Source organism: Pagrus pagrus, assembly GCF_965226575.1.
Source record: "Pagrus pagrus genome assembly, chromosome: 5".
NCBI classification, from domain to species: Eukaryota; Metazoa; Chordata; class Actinopteri; order Spariformes; family Sparidae; genus Pagrus; species Pagrus pagrus.
The window spans coordinates 22649704-22667610 of NC_140189.1; the positions used below are offsets into that span (position 1 = coordinate 22649704).

A 17907-nucleotide genomic window follows, 5' to 3' on the forward strand; every position below is an offset into this window, starting at 1 on the left:
GCCCACTTGTACTGCTGGCGGCAGGGTGCCAGTTTTATCCCACTGCTTAAAGCGCTCCACTTGGTTGTTCTCTGACCAAAAGCTAATTACAACACCAATTTCAAAAAAGTGGGAACATAAATAAAACAGAATGTGATAATTAGCTAATCCTTTTTGACATGTACTAAATTGAAAACGGTACAAAGAAAATATATTTAATGTTTTTCCTCGTCAACTTTTTGTAAACATAAGCTTACTCTGAATGTGATGCCACCAGCTAATTGGTAACAGGTGATAGTATCATGATTGGGTATGAAAGGAGCATCCTTGAAAGGCTCAGTCGTTCATAAGGAAGGATGGGACGAGGTTCACCACAGGTTCACATGATTATACAAAGGATATTACTACACGAGCTCAGGAACACATCATAAAACCACTGTTCATGAAGTTAATTTAAAATGATCGCATTCTGTTTTTATTTACATTGGACAATGGACAAAATATGCCAAAGATGAGCTCCCTGGAGTCACAGTAATCAGATTCATACTGTGCATAAACAAACTGTACGACTTTATAAAGTAAACAGGAAGAGACTAAATCTAGCCATAATGGACTTTTTAATTTCCCTGGTATTTTAGGAACTTAAAAGACAGTCTTTCCCGATCCTGTTCATTTCTGACCTCATTATAGAGAAACAAAAGGCTAAACTTCTACTAATGAGTAAAACAGTAAAACACGCTTGTTTCTAGCGGTTGTCTCAGAGGTCACGCAGCCTCCTACAGTCCTGGTGCGAATGTCTCAGTGACCTCAACACTTCCCTAACCTGCTTCCATTATAATAGTGAAAACACAGTGGCGGTGAGCAAATTGATGGGATGTTGCAAGTTCTGGTGAGCACGACTCCAAGAGGGATCCATTTGTGACGGCTGGATAATGAACGTCACTTCACCTTTCCGCAGCCTCGCCCATTCAGCTGATGCGATGGTGACTTCACCCTCGCATAATGGAATCCAACCCTCCTTCCCGTCCCTCTTTGCTCTCATCAGCCGCTCGCTCTAATTAGATGAGGGTGATTTCAATAAAGTTACTGTCGTCCTCACTCCATTAGTTATATTAACACTCGGATTCCTGCCCCGGAGTCATCTATCTGTCCTCCGCCTTCACCGGGGGGGCCAATCCTCTTCTTTTCATGGATCTGTGTAACCTAGTTACTGAGGCCCAGCAGGGGAGGCCAATCAATTAATGAACAAAGGAGCCCGCTCACTGAGCAGCGGCGCGAGTCTGGGACTATAAACAGGGCGCTCCCAAAACATGGTCGCTGTCAGTTCGGCGCTCATCTGATGGATGTTGTTTTGCTTTGTTGTTTTGCGTGCACGGCTGCGACTACTATTACTGAAGAGTATGAAGCCAGCGGATAGCCGACTGCAGTGTTACCTGTATGAATGCACCCTGTTAGCCGACAAGAATACCAAGAACGTGCAGTGACAGAAGAAGATGAGTTAGAACAGTTAGTAACAATTCCTATGACACCAATGTTTATTATGCATTATAAGCATACTTATAATGCATTTATGATCAGCTCATAGCACTGTGTCATTGTTGACACAGTAAAATCATATCCATATCATCAATTGTAGTTATAAAAACTCATATCAGGGCTCCAGACCAACTTTTTACACTGGTTGCACTAATTTAGGTACACCCACTAAAATACAATTTAATTTATTAACGCATCATATAAATGATTCTAAACAGGAATAAAGGAGCAGATAAATGTTGTTTTTGGGTGCATGTGTGACCAAATTAGTCGCACCCTGGAGCCCCCTATATATTTATAATGCTTTAACAATTATCTTAACACATTGCAAATAGTTTTATAATGACTTATTACTTTATGAAGCTATACCCTGGTGAATAATTTTTTTAACGTTCATAGTGTATTATAATTAGCTGTCATACTTAAAAATTATGTTTTTATTAGCGCTGCATGATGAGGTAAAAAAAAATGTTTTTAATTGTATTACTTTGATTTTATGCTTTTATTTTGACAGATGTGATTGCAATGTTATTCACAGTAAGTGTCAGTCATTAATCAGCTATTTATCGGTGTTGGTGAAATTCTAGCTAATAAACAGCCAATCATATAAAATCACACTAATTTCATTGACTTAACAAGAACATTTATAACCCTGATGATAAAATAGGTGACTGTGCTGCACCTTGAAAGTTGTTTTGCGATGTACCAACAAATAGAGAGATGAAGGAAGAAGTAGAAAAAGAGGAAGAACCACCAAAAAGAAAAAGTCTACGAGTCTTAACACAACAAAATCTGAACAGAGCTCTGGAATGTTAAACCTTCCTTCTTTGCTCACTACATCTCAGCCTCTCTGGCCCTCAGGTGTGCATAAACTGCAGGTTAGGTACTTCCTACAAAAACAGGAAATTATTGGTTAGCTGTACAGACTGAAACAAAAACCATATCGTGCATACCCTAGTTAAATCATGATGTTGGGGTCTGTACCAAACAAGCATACCTTCTTAAATCTGCAGAATAAGATTCGTAGGCCAGTACGTCTCTGCAGCACCACAGTACTTCATCATAATGCTGTTTTGTCACACATTTTACCTTTTATCAAAAAATTGCAGCTTATGCGATTTAGATATTGTGATTTGGTCACAGTGCGATTTAGATAATACTTTGATTAATTGTACAGCTCTAGTTATAGTGCATTATAATAACTGTTATAATGCATTACAATGTGGTTTGATGTTAAGTGGTAATTTGGTGCTTTAAGTGAATTAACAAAATTAAAATCTATGCAAATGTTCAAAATCAATTTGTGTTTAACTGATCATGACAGACAATGATTTGGGTACTTTCTGAACAACATTTACACTTCACTAATGCATTTTCTCTCCCAAAAACTCACTTCAAAGACTTGAGTGACTCAGATAATGACTGAAACAATTCTTCTTTATTTGTAGCTGTATACAACGGGTCATAACAGTCAAAGAAAGTGCTACCAAATACATGTTTTCCTTCCATCACCATTATGTTTCATCATATTTGAGTTGTACGTCAATGGACTGTGACATTTTCTCCCATTGTGTTGTGAAAAGGCAGGAAATAAAATGTTTCAGATATTGTATAAAAAAAACTCAGACAAAATGTGTGAAGCTAACAAATAAGATGTGTGGTCAAAGGTTAAACGTCCATATTTGGTGATTCTGATCAGTCTCCCGTGGCAACAGGCAGATCTGGACGGACAGCCCTCCTCTTCTTCCCACCTGCGCTCTCTCGCCATCTTTCACCACTTTCTCATCCTTCCCTTTTCTCAATACCTCTTTTCATCCTATTGAATCCCCCATTTTTTCCATGCCTCACCTTTTTTCACATCCCTGAGCCCCACCCTCCCTCATTTCATCCTTCGTCTTTCTTCCTCCATTCTTTCTTCTGTCCAGCCGCCCGGTCTCTCTGTCATCCCTTTTTCTTAATCCGGCTATTCGTCCCCAGCGTTCCCCTCCCTGGAGTTTCGAGCTCCGTCTCCCTGTGTGTGAGATCAGGGAGCAGGCTGTTGTAACAAGCTGTTGAATAATGTAAGCGCAGGGCTATAGGCCAGGGTTTCAGTTAACCCTTTGATCTCTGATCACACAGTGGGTGAGGCGGACACATCATAAATGACAGCTCGACAGCAGGCCAAAGCAGCCCGAAGGCCTTTTTCGCTTCCGTCTTCCTCCACCCTCTACCTAAAGGCTAAAGTTCCCCCATCCGGTCTCATTGTCATGGCCTTTGTAAGCAGGAACGCAGAGAGCGTCCCTAGCCTTTGTTATTCTAACATTGATGTATAATTAAAGGGTTAGAAAAGGCAATGCTGAATAATTGATACTGGAGCAAAGATGTCATGGCATCCTGAACCTTATCGTATTCCGTATTTTCAGTTGCAGCGGAGATAAAAGATTAACCAGTTTGCTTTCTTTCTGGCCATCACGTTCAGTCTGCACTGATTCATTGTGGCACCTTGCTCTCCTCAGACTGAGCAGCTATTATCATTATTTCATTCAGCCTTATTTCCCCTTTGTGTACATTGTTAAGTGTCAAAACACAAGGCGATGGAGGCGAAACAGTCATATTAAATGCACAACAGCGATCAAGTTGGTACGTGCGTTACCAATTTGTATCAATTAACCGACCGAGTCGCGCATTTCCAATCTCAAAAAAAGCGTAGCCAGCACACCAGGTCCCATTAACCCTTTGTAATCAATACAGATTCCCCTCTCCTTAAGTGCTTCTAGTTAGCTTTAGAGCCTCATATCCTGAGGCTAGGGTGTATTGATCTGCTGGACTGATTGGAAGCTACCCTTCAGGAGGTGAAGGATAGCAGTGGGACTGGGGGATGTTTTGGCAAGAGAGGGGAATGAGTGGGTCTAGATCAGCTTACCACTTCCTACCCCCACACACACCTGTTACAGCCAACAGGAGGGAAAACACACCACTGAATCTGTGTGTGGAAGTGTGTATCTGTGTGTGTGTAAATTGATTGTGTGAAAATGACTGTTTGTGCGCTCAGGAGAGCAAATGGCTGAGAGGCGTAGCAAATGAGAAATGTGTTACATAGGGTTTATGGTGACGGCGTGTGCCTGAACCACATTGACTCTGGCAGCTGCTGGCCTTTTTATGGATGGGTGGCAGGAGACAGATTTTAGCTTTTACTTGGCTATAACGCTACGTGACAGTCTGCTTTTCAGATTGGGTGCTTGGACCCACAACCTACCGCCGAGCCACATGGACAGCGTCACATACTATAAACGTGCGCACATCTACTCACATGAGCGCACATATACATATACACACACCATTAAACTGTCAGCCAGCATGTGTGTGTGTGTATACGATGCAGCACTGTGGCATTTAATCCATAACTCTGACAGGTTTTCCTTGAACTGACAGGGAAAAGCATAGCTCTCTTCCCACATAAATACACACACACCTCGCTCTGTCTCTATCCTGCAGCCCCCTCGGCCTGTTTTTTAAAAAATAATGAAATACTGGGTTGATGTCAAAGTGTTGTGTTCCAGCACATACGCAATGCATGCAACCCTGTGGAGGCTTGACCCTGTGTGCAGGCCCCAGCTACCCCCTTCTGTAAACTGATATCCACGTGTGTGTGTGTGTGTGTGTGTGTGTGTGTTTGGTGTCACGGTAGGATACACAGCAGCTGTAGAGGGGAAATGGTAAGAGCCAGCACAGTAGACAGAGCGCAGATAGACCTGTCAGCTCCGTGACACCCACACATGCCTCACCCTCCGGTCCGGGACGAGAACAGAGGAGGAAGGGAAAGCAGCTCGGTCGAGGACAGGTAGCGCGGAATAGACAAGAGAACCGACCAGTGGCGGAGTCGAGACTAAAGCTGCGAAATGCGAACGGGATAACGGTGAGCCATGGCAGAGCTGTGTTTATTTTAGGGAACAGGGGGAGAGTTGGGGGAGAGAGGATAGGCGATCTGGCAGGTAGAATGCCAAAAAGAAAAAAGTATTCACCCTCTTCTGACACATAGGAGACGCACTACAAAATTGCACAGGCTCAGTCATGTCCTGCAAATAATTCTGTATCAGATTGAGGGCTGGACTGCGCCACTTTGTTGTGTTAAAGCTCTGTAGCTTTTTGTTTGTGTGTTTGCAAAGAGACATGGGCCATTGTACTTGATTTATTTATATAATAAATAAATCCAGTTCTTTCAAGAGTAAACAAAGTTGTGCAAAGAGACTCTGATGGCTGAGAGAGAGGGTGTGAAAGGGGAAGGCTTTTTTTATGTGGGTCAGGTGCCACTGATTGAATGAGAGGAGTAAGTTGATCAGGAGCCTCCTGAAACAAATTACAGAAGCAAAGTCCACACAAAACATTGGTCGTAACGTAAACAAAATCTGAGCAAGTCAACAATATCAGCCAGACATGATGCACCACTTCTGAAATGCTCCCAGTGGTGTATGAAGCCAAGACGAAACCACGTCACACACATGAGGTTGTAGAGACGTGCCTGGGGGAATGGAGGCGTAACTGCCCTTGATCTGTGTCTCAAACTCTGCTGTGTTTGGTGTTTAAATTGATGGGGATAGGACCTGGAACGTTTTTGGAAAGTCCTTAAATTTTACGTCCAAGAAGGTGTGGAAACACTATAAATCTTCTCCCAAGTCACAGCTTTCTGTCAAACTTCTGCAGGTTTTATCTGCATTAATTACTTCCACAATTCTTCCAGATCTTGCCACAAATAAGCATCTCCAACGCATCATACTGCAACAACCGTACTTCATGGTGGAGATGATTTCATTTCCTGGCCTCACACCAGCAAACATAAATGTTGCTTTCTGGAAAACCATAATAGATTTTGTGTCTCATCACACTATAAAGGCTACTTCAAATTTGCCTTCTGGCAAACACAATCTTAGATGTCATGTGATTTTTTTCTATTTTTTTCTATTTCTTATTAACAGCGGCTTTTTCTTCAGCAGTGTGCCATAAAACTGTGACTGGTGAATTCCCTCCAGGCAACAGTTGTTGAATGCACCGTGTCTCCCATCTCTCAACTGTGAAACGCTGTAAATTACTTCAGAGCTGTTTCTTGGTGGCCTTCATGCTGCTGTCCTTCAATGAGATGCTCACTTTTAGAGGACTGCCTTGTCTTGGCAAATACACAGCTGTGTCAGAGTTATTCCTTCTTTAATGATTGACCTTTACTGTAAAACAAGGGATACTTCAGTGTTCATTTTTTATTTGAGTGTTCAGTCCTCAGAATCTAGTTTTTGTCAGGCAAGTGGCAGATTACACAGCCGCTCTCTTTTCAGATTTGTACGATTTCTGACATTAAAGTCAACATACCATGCTCTCCCTATTATTCAACTTCTCATGGAATTGCATCTGTATTGAGAAATCTTTTTGTAGAGCTGCAGTTGAATTAATGCTAAAAAAACCAGCAAAGAAACAGTCTAAGGGGGGTGAATACTGCCACGTTGGAAAATGGGGGAGGATAGCGGAGCTTGACTGTGGTTGTGTTTCAAAAACTGCGACTGAAGCAGAAAGTGTGTGTGTGAGAGACGGAGAGGAGAAAAGCTGGAGCTGAGCTTCAAAAAACACACAGGATTTGTAATAGGATTCATGACTGGGGCTACAATTGGGAGTGTAATTATTGTTATTGCGATAAGCCAATCATGAGGCTGGGTATTTCTCTGCAGCCGCGGCTTTCACACATTTAGCGCCTGAAATTACCACGATGAGGGCACGTGTCAAGTGTGCACTGTTTGTTTATGTAAAACATACTGTATACAGCCCTCTAGACAAATTTCCACTTCCCATCCATTTATCTGTTGTTCCTGATTTGTGCTTTTGAAAGCGAGCTCGTGATTAGGAGCGCGTTTTCATGCAGGAGGAAAAATCCTATCCGTTTGATCTCGCAGGCAAAAATATGGGCAGCACAACAGAATCTCATCTCTTGTGTCAGCTATTCTTCCGCGCCGTGATATTCCCATGGGAACGCATTTCTGCTGCGCGAATCACAGTCAGATCAGTGCGGGCCGTTTCTTATCTGGACATGAAAGAAGGGAAGATGGAAGAGGGAGGTGTAAAAGGGAGAGAGAGACTGACTGAGAGAGGGAAAGAGGAGGGGAGAGGCTGGGCTCCCCCGGGAATTATAATACCTGAAAAATTCACTGGGCGGCCTCTTGAATCTAGCTCATCATCATTTCACGAGCAGGTATTGTACTTAGCCCCATCACGCTCCCAGATACATCCTCTGCTCGGCTGTTTTCCCTCAGTCTCTCCCAGATAGATTGAGTAGATAAGACAGTTATATTGTTTATGTGTGCGCCACAGGCCGTGTTACAGCATGCCCGGGGATTTTATTATTAGTTTGATCGTTTTCTTTGATTCATCCGCGGTCATCACCAGTGTTGTTGTTGTTTGATAGCATCTATGGTTCGCATCAGGTCAGCAGATCTCTTATTGCTGTTCCGCCGCAGGTGTAAAAGTCTTAATAAAACTGTTGTGCTTTAGTCAGAGTTTCTGTGGAGCTCGGGGTAGCTTTCCTCAGCTGAATAGGCAGTTGATTTGATCGGCAGACTCTGCAGCATGAAACCACACTGACAAGTGCTGTTATCTCCACTTGCCCTCTTCTACCCAGAACCCCCCAACTCCCACGCTTTACTCACACACTTACTCACACACTCACGATCAGTGTGACTTTCACCTCTGAGTGATGTCCATTGTCTGTATAAGGAGAGGCCCATTACGGATCCTCAGTCCCAATGGAGACATTGTGCTGGCCGCCATGCTCCCCTGTCCTTCAGCAGCGTCCTGAGATGACAGTAGATAAACAATGGGAACAAACAGTCACTCCCACCAGCATTGATCTGGCTCCCTCGCTCCCCCTCCTGCCCTCACCAACAACGCCACATTGATTCCACCTACACTCAATTTATATGAAAGCCCCCCTGCCCCACCTCCCTCCTCTACCAGGACTGACAAAAATGATAAATGACCAACCCTACCCTCCCTCTGCCACCACCTCCCTGTGCCTCGCTTTGGCTGTCCGAGGCACTACAAGCCTATTTCTCGCTGCAGAAATCCAATAGAGTGAGCTCCCTCTTTTCTCGGAAGTGTACGTTTTTTATATTCTTGTAGGTGGTGGTAGTCGGCGGACGGGGGGGGGGGACGACACATGCATTGCTTCACATCCCTTCCTATAATTTCTACACATAAACATGTCACTGGTGTAATTTCCTCCCTGCAGGGCATCCATATGCACAATGTCAAACCATCAGAAAAGACCAGCGAAGGAAATTATTATGCATATCAATGACACACACTGTAGGATCTGCTCTCCTGTGGCTGCTGGCTGAAAGTCTGCAGTGTCACTCAAAGATGAAATTATATGCAGAGACTCCAAAGCAGGGTCAATTATTTCTCTCTCTCATCGGCTTAATCAGGCCATTTTCTCGTTATGTGTCTGATTAATCTGTCCGCCGTATAATCACATGAATTAGATTACAGTTAATTCAGACATGACACCTTGGCTGTTGATCTGTTGTGGGTGATAATGGTTGACTGTACATCTTAATGGAGTCTCATCTTGCTGCATTGTTTTCTGTAGCATCTTTGCTACGTCTTTCCTCTCTGTGTCCTTCTCAGCTACTAATAAAGGTCTGCAGTATACAAATGATGTCTTGCCGTGATCTCAACACTTTTTTTTTTATTGTACAGATCCAGTGTCCCCACGCCTGTAAATGGGGCACAGAGTGTCTATAAATAGATATACTGTGGTAGCGAGCTGCCGGTGGTTATCAGCGGTGGGGGTGTGTGCATGCGGTTCTTTTTATGTGCTACATGTAAGTGATCGAGGCTATTGATGAAGGTGTTTCTTCCACTCTGCCCAACCGCCCAGGGGAGAAATACCGTTGAGGACAGTCTGTCTCACATCTTGGCTCCACCGTTCCCTAATGGCCCTTTCCCCGTTCCGTCTCCACCCCGCCATAGTTTTCCCATGGCTCCCACAGCTCATCCACACTGCTTTTCACACTGTGAGGTAATCCATTTTAGACTTCCTGCCGGTCTCAGATCCCTCCTGCTCGAGATCCTAGATCTAAAAGATGATGGGAGGTTTGGGAACCTAGTCCAAGATGAAAAAGACTCTGAGAGCACCATGTATATTTAATATTCTGCCCTCTGTGTTTTTATTCAGCTTGGTCTTAATCGTCCCCACATATTATGAATGTGTAATCATGCCATTATGCCTGTGCCTGCTCAGGTTATCATCACAGAGTATGATATCTGTGTTGATGGGATCTGACATGATCCTGCTAATGGAAGTCTAAGGGTGAGATCTTGCTCTGTCTGGTGCTGGATATACAGTACAATAATGGTACAGAAATACCCCAATTCTCTCTAATTGTCATTGAACACACTTTAACTGTCTTTCCATTCTGTTCATAATTGCTCCTAGGAAAAGATTGGGCTCCCGTGTCTGGATGTGAAGGAGCGCCTCTGCCTCTTTGTCCCATTACTGTGTCAACGAATAACATTGCAATCATTTCAATTATGACAGCGCTGGGACCGACGTCTTCAAGTAGGGCCTTGAGATGTAATTGGAGGGGCACGGGCGAATTGAGGAAAGGCATTTTTCTTCTGTGAAATTGCCTCAGTCTTGGGGACAGTAAATTGAGGTGCTGAAAAATGATGTGATAATTCAGCCGCATGGTTCGTTCGGGGAAATGGTCTGAAAGTCACTTTCTGGAGAATTAGAAGGCAAAACTACATTTCCCTCCCGAGTCCTCTGTCCTTCACGCAGTGGCATGAAATGAATTGATGAGACAGAGGGAGAGGGAAGTGTCGGTGTAAATGTTTGCAGCTAAAATGAAGCCGCCTGCTTGTGCATTCAGATTGGCTGAAGGGTGGGAGGCGGAAGCCGGAGTGAAAATTCGCCACCGCGCTCCACGCTATTTCACGGCCTAAGCCTTTAATCGCAGCAGCCACAATGGATGCATAAAATGGAATTCAAATTTCAGATTGATTGATTCTGTATTGATGAATGCCAAGGCTGGCTTAAGGAAAAGAAAACTGTGGCTTTTAAATGGTAACCTCTTTAACAAGGCGAGTCCTTGCTCCTCACATGTGCCTGTTTGTTGCTTTAGATGTGCTTCAAAAGAAATATGAAAATTCTCGCTTTTTGAAGTTTAATCTCTTGCTTAAAAAAAAAAAAAAATGGTAGGAGGCTGAATGCAAATACAGAAATGTGCTTTAGCTTTGCTTCCTGCGACTTGTGGTGAATTTCAACACAGTGGTAGCTGTTGAGTGGACACAACAACTCGAACACTCAGGATTCTACATTTGTCGCCTCTGGATTGAAACCAAGACCTCTAAATGAGTAACACACGCACCCTTTTATGACAAGATGAGGAGTATTGATGCATAGCATTTCGACCTCTGTCTCAATTTCATGTTCAATCCTCGCCCTCGTCACTCCATTGTGTCTCATTTCTTAATCCCTTCAAGGCATCTCACACAGTAACTGAGCTGGCATAAGCACATTTGGTACTGTTTGCAGTGTCGAGATTAACGGGATTACAGATTGGGGATTACACTAGTGTCATTCTTACCCGTTTAACCTTGACCGATGCCCCGGTGTAAGACTCAGCCTGTCAGACCAAACTTGTTTTAGTGTTTGAATGTTTGCACAAAGGCTCAGGGATATTTGTTCAGGGAAAAAAAATGCAAACAAAACAGTTGTGCTTTGTAGTGAGATAATTCGGACTGTAGATCTTCTAATGAGTCTCTCGGGTCTGCCTCCGCTGTGACTGTGTATCGACGTGCATGTACCAAAGTGGCTGAGACAAAGACTGAAAAGTGACAACAACAGTAGCCTTTTGATGAGGGTCATATGGATTACTGCCCTCCCTCTATTTCCTGCTGCTGTTTCCAAGCCTCTGAACACATCGTATCTCCGGCTTTTCCATGGAGGACGTGTGGTTGCCAAGGCCTGTGGTGATGGAACACAAAGGGTCATCGTTTATTTCTGTCAGTCAGTGGCGAGGGGACGGGGCAGCAGAGGGAGAAGGGGACACTGTTTGGTCCTGAGGGGCTTGGGGGGGGGGGGGGTTGATCCAGCTCTCCTTTTAAAAGTTTATTTGTCGAAGGGATCACCTACGGCTAGTCTGACTCCGGTTGACAGTGTTAATGTACTGACTCTGCTCACAAGCCCCGGGACACTTGGTCTCATTCACACCTCAAAAGAAGTGCAACAGCAGTGTCGGGGAGGGAGGGAAGGGGGAGAGGGGAGAGGGGAGAGGGAGCAGGACGTGCGAGGCTACATATGGCCAACCTTAGCGTTGTTTATCCAGAGAGTTGTTGCAGCTGAGGACCAGGCACCGTCCCCCTGTTCCTCATCGTCTCTCATTAATCTAGCAGTATGGTTCTGGCCTGCTTCCCGTGATGTAGAGGGAGCAGGTTCGAGTGGCCACCCACCCTGAGGGATAAGCATTAGTCTGTCCTCTCGGCCGTCACCTGCTATTGTTTACGCCTCCACTTCCTTCTGTCGCCGTCTTTCAGCTGCTATAAAATAACGAGGGAAATATTTTAATTGATGCTTGTCAAAGCCTCGAGATTGATGCTCGCCTTAGGGGTGAATTTCTTGCTCATTTCTCCAGCGACTGTTTTTTTTTTTTCCTCGAGGTTTGGTACTTGATCATCTTATCCTTTTGTCTCCCTTTCCGCTCATGATCTCTTCTCCCTTTGCTGCTCTTTTTCGTCTCATCGGTCGGTCTGCCACCTCCATTTAGGGAGACTTGTAGACCACGTGTGCAATTACAGAGCTCATATTTGGTCTGAGCTCTTTCCATCATTGAGAATGAAAAGGTCGGCTATCAGATATGCATTCGTCTCTATCTGCCTCTCCTTTTATGCATGAGTTAAGATACTGACTCTTCAGCAGACCGAAAAAACCCTTTGCACCTTTTGGCTGCTCTTTACCTTATAATATGTCTGCTGGCTGTACCTCTCGTCAGTTTCTGCTAAACATGAAATATTCATGTTCCCTTTTCTTCCTCCTCTGCATTTTTGCATCTATTACTGTGAAGGAAGGAGGACGGAGATGCTTGCGGTTGTATTTCTGTTTCTTCTTCTAAGGTATACATGGAACAGAAAGTAGGAGACACATTAGGTGAGATTGGCGTGCGGACATTTGAGATCCATTAGTCAGCCAGCGCTATATCCTCATCTCCATTATAGTCTAATGTATTGTGTTCTGTATTTAGCTAGTCTGATCTTAAAGCTTCACACTTGGGGCCTTGAGCTTTCCCTCTATTTGTGTCAGCCCCTCTCAGGCCATCGCCCCCTCTCTCCTTCTCCCTCTCCCTCTCCCCTCCTTCCTTGGGTTGTAGCTCTTTGTATCTCAGCCTGAAGGTCAACATTGGGAGGCGGTCATTGCTGCTGCGAATTGGGCAAGAAGTGAGACTTTCTGTGCCTCCACTGTGTTTGTGTTGTGTCACCATTTAATCTGCTTCCAAGCCGTGTCAACAGTGTCATTCGAGCCATGCCAAAGCTCACTGTGTCTCTGCAGACAAAGATAACATGTCTTCATTCTGATAAATCATTGACAGGAAATGACTTAAAAATGGTCTTTAAAGAGTGAAGCTGGGTGATAAATGTGTTTGAGATCATTGCATAATTAGTAAAGTCATTTTCCTGAATCAATATACAACACAATATGGTAAGATGTACGGGAAATCTAATTTTAGCTTGTTTATATTGATGTTCAATAACTAACTTGCTAATAATTATTATCTTAAAACCAGATTTTAAAAGATTATATGAATATATCACCAAGATATGATCCTGCTTGGGCTGAACCAGTTCATTGATAACACGTACTGTATGGCATTTTGGACCAATAGTAGCTCATGCAGCAGATCTTAAACTTCATCAGACTACATCCAGAAGAACACTTATTTTAAATCGCGTGATTAACAAAATTCAGATTTTATCACATTGTTTTCCTGAGTTGGTAACGGAAGTTACAAAAGAGTGATACAAATCGCTTCTTTCTCATATCTGTGAAGAGGTGCACATGCTCAGTACTGGTGTGTGTTACATGTGGAGGAAAAATGCATCCAGCGCATTTGTTAGACGTCAAGACTACACACTGCACAGAATGTAAACACAAGCTTGTTTATTTACCAGAAAGATCCGCAGGGCACCTTTTAATCAACAGAAGATTATTGCTTAAACAAAGCAAGCAGTTTGAAGATGAAACTTTGTTTTTTTTCTTCACTATTTTCATACATTTTATAGACTAGAGTAAATGATTAACCAAAAAAATTACCAACGGCTCACTCAATAATTAAACTGATTGTTACTTGCAGCCCTATTGTGTACCGAAAGTGGGTGAAAGGTGTTGAATTATCGCCCAGGCTTCATTACAAACACTCGGAAGTTGTCATTTACTTTTATTGTGTAACGACCAACACGAGTCCTTAGCCCAAAAAGACCTGAAAACAGTGTCAAGCCTCGGTGTCGTGTTAAAAGTCGTGTCCTCAGCCTTCTCTTCTGCTTCGTTGTTTGCTGCAGCAGTCACTTCCTGTGGCTAATCATACTTTGATATGCCATGGCACGAACCCTGGCTCCCTCGGAAACGAACAAACAAGGTACTGGGGGGATCTTCAAGCGACCAGGGCTGTTGGTTTTTGTCTGCTCCGCTGCGATACATTCTCTGAACGCCCACTGCTTCTTCACGGCCTCTCTTTACATTAGACTGCTGCCTCACTGTGAGGAGGATATTTGGACACGACTCAGAGAAAAGAAGTGATTTCTTCCACTGCACTCGGTGGGAGATTTAAGGCATCCTGTTAAGCTTAGCTGGAAGGCTCGAGGGGGGGCAGAGCTTCTCGCCAGAATGCTGACCTTGATTACATTATAAGGACACTATATGGGCACTATTTCCCGCTATGTTGTACTGTGTGTACATGAATGATGAGCGCCATGATCACTGGGTTATCTTTCTGTTAGGAGATACACTTCATGCTATACATTATTTCTATCAGGCTGTGAAAAATCAATTATTTATTGATTCTAATGCTATCAGATGGATGATTGTTGCCCACAGGACTCACTCTGCTGAGCACAGTATGGCCACTCTTGTATTTTTAATGTAAGTCACCTTTAATTAAGCCTCGGTTTATAGTGTTGCTGATAAAGCCTTTGATGGCATTATCAAATCCATTTTATGTCTGATTTGTGTCTGATGAGTCTTGATGGGTTTGGTGGTCACTGTTTAATGTCTCTGGGTTCAGAGGGTTGTGACTCTACTCTAATGGGTATCCAGGGTTTTATAAAGGGCTGTGTGTGTTCACCTCGATAGCTCTCCGGCTTAATGGACGGAGCATTTCCATGCAAAGGTAATGATGCTCCGTCTCAGTTCTCCACCAGGCCTCTAAATGGAGAAAAGATGTTTTTGTAAAGAGACTAACTCGCACCGCTCTCATGCTGCATCTTGTTCTTTTCACACTTGGCTTGATGGAGGTTGGCTAAAGAGCTGGTATATTATGATAGGTATGCAGAGGCTATGGGCATGTATACTGAGTGAGATAAGGTGTTTTCTCCCAGAGTAAAGGATCCTACTGTTGCCAGGTCTGTCTGTCACTGTCATCCACTCCTCTGCTCTTGGATCGCTTCCCTCTCCCATCTCCTCCTGCGCTCCATTTTGGTCTCGATACTGTTGTGGATTTGAGAGAAATGGAAGACGAGTGTCCCCGCGGGTGATGGCTCCACTTGTATGCAGTCGCACAGTCCTACTGGACTGAATTGTGAATTGGCTCGCCTCGAGGCTTTGTTGTCACTCACATTCTGACTATTGATTGTGTGGAGGCTGCGTGAGCGAGTGATGCTTTTTGTGCGTGCTTTTGTGTTTGCACACACAGGGGTTAGGTGTGTGTGTGTGTGCGCGTGTGTGTAGGGGGAAATTGGCAGCTCTTACTTTGTGTAGGTGAAAGCAAGGACTACTTTGGAGTGAACTTTTGGAGTGTTGGCACAGGCGGTATACACGCTCTCCCACATGCCGCAGAACCCACACAACAAAAGAATATGTTGTTTGTTCTATAGGAGCTGATCCGCTCTGATTTTAACATCATTTTCTTCTGTCCTGCTGTTTTTCTAGGTCGGGAGACTCGATCCTGAGGGAATGGTGCTGCTGAGATGACCTGCGTGACCTCACTTTTCTCAAGAGATCATTCTCCAATCAAAAGAGCGCAACAAAACCTCGCCCGGACATGGTTGGCAGGTTCACATGATGGACAGGTGATGGAGTCTTCCATCATCTTTCTCCGCCAGTGACTGCCAGCCCCCCCTCTGAGGCATAAGTGTGTACCAGCAGTCCAAGGCCCCCTATTTCTCTGCCATGGTGACATAAGCAGCGCTGCAATATGAGGGAGAGCCAACGTGAGACAGTCTCTTTTCTTTCTCCAGTAGCTGCTGCAGCTGCTACCTTGACACCGTTTGTGTTTAGCTCAATAACGAGACTGACTCTGTTGTGAATATCCCCTACCTGCGCACCGTTTTCTACCCACACCCAGAGAGACTGTCCCCAAGGTGTGTTGCTGGGCCGGTGGGGCGGAGCGGCGCGGCGTGAGACGATGCTGGGATGCGTGACACGAGTCCGTCGGCTGGTCCGTCTCCTCCCCCTGCAGACCTCCCTCCTCCTCCTCTTCCTCTTCTGCACCGTCAGCGTCTTCATCTCGGCCTACTTCCTCTATGGCGTCAAGCGGGAGCTGGAGCCGTCGGGAGGGGGCGTGTCCGGGTCCGAGGGAGCGTCCGCCGACTCCGATGACCCGAGGGTCACTCCGTCGCGGCTGCTGCCTTTGCGGGGCGTCTCAGGTGGCCCCGGGGTGGATCCCGGCGGGGCCAGGACAGATCCTGTGGTTTTGGTGTTTGTGGAAAGCCAGTATTCTCAACTGGGTCAGGAAATCGTGGCCATCTTGGAGTCTGGCCGGTTCAGGTACCGGACTGAGATCTCTCCCGGTAAAGGTGACATGCCCACATTGACAGACAAAGAGCGAGGGCGTTTCACACTGGTGATTTACGAGAACATTCTCAAGTATGTTAACTTGGACGCCTGGAACCGAGAGCTGCTGGACAAATACTGTGTGGAATATGGAGTGGGCATCATTGGCTTCTTCAAGGTTAGGACAACACTACACTCCCTCTGCTTCCCCCCTCCTCTCCCTCCTCTCACTCACACCTTCTGCCCTGTCCATCTGGCTCCTCCGTCTCTAAGGAGATGGGATTCGCAGGGTTGGAAAGACCTGCCTGGTTCAATATCACTCAGTCCCACTGCACTGTTTCTCTTATGTTCTGTGTATTTCTTGTTTTTCTTTTTCCTGCAATCTGGCCTATTTCGCTCTTATTTCTCATTTCTTGTTTACTCTGCTTTTGTTTTAGTTTCTCCTCAAACGCCGTACCTCTTTCTTCCTCTGTCTCTCTACCTCTCGCTAGCTCTCTCTTCTTCTTCCATCTCTCTCAGTAATCCCTAGCTGAGCCTGTTTGCCCAAGGCCTGTTTTCAGGTCTTATGGTTTTAATCACCATCTCTGAGCCATGGAAAGAATATAGAAAGAGATGTGGAGGCATGGAGGGTGATGCAGCGATGTTAGGCAGTGTAGGTGAAGGTTAGGAATGAAAGCCTGCTGGGATTTACTGGCTATTGGGAGAGAAGGAAGTAGAGCGAGGGTGTGCATCCCAATGCCCTGGACACACAACACTGCTGCTCTGCTATCTGAACCAAACTGTTAGCAGCAATAGTTATCTAGTTACAAGTCATTTCTAAACTGTAAATTGTTGCCTTTAGTACATACCTTCAGTCACAATTTCTTTAAGTACCAGCTTTAAATGATTTATATCCAAGCTATTTGTTTTTATGTACAATACTAAAGTAAACGTACTTCAAGGAACTCTTAACTGGTTATGAAAAGTCTTCAAGACTGATGCCTCAGCGATAATTTCTCAACAAAGAGTTTTTTGTGGTTATTTTTAACACCTTTCATTAGGTCGGATTCTGAAACTATTTTTTTCTGGCAGCATACTGATTATGACGTGAGGTGTCCTATGTAAAGGATGCACGATAGAGATTTTTTTTTTGCCCACCTGAGGGTAAGAGGGGCTGAGATGTAGTGAGAAAAGATGGCTGGTTTTAACATTTCGTCTGTTTCTTCTTCTCCTCCTCTGTGTTTATTGGTGGATCATAAACCAACTTTGAAGCCACCGATCAGTGTTTGTAAATGCTGCTCTTGTTAAGTCAGTGTAAGCAATTTTGCTTCATGTTACAGGTTTTACTCATCGGCCAGAATTTTAATGATGCCCAATAATAGCCAGTTATATAAATTTCCCACTTAAAGTCTGAG

The 17907-nt window shown here is 44.4% G+C and overlaps 1 protein-coding gene across 2 annotated transcripts in view; it reads left to right on the forward strand.

The window, feature by feature from the left end:
* The window catches only part of LOC311257738 (bifunctional heparan sulfate N-deacetylase/N-sulfotransferase 1-like), a 46700-nt gene that overhangs the window by 13499 nt on the left and 15294 nt on the right, over positions 1-17907 (forward strand). Inside the window, exons 1-2 of one of the 2 annotated variants that reach the window (XM_084353582.1) lie at positions 5243-5410; positions 15671-16691. In XM_084353582.1, coding sequence (XP_084209708.1) covers positions 16146-16691 — 546 coding nt within the window. In that variant the 5' untranslated portion in view covers positions 5243-5410; positions 15671-16145. Of the gene's footprint in view, positions 1-5242; positions 5411-15670; positions 16692-17907 lie in introns of those variants that run through there. The other variant, XM_084353581.1, reaches the window with a different exon arrangement.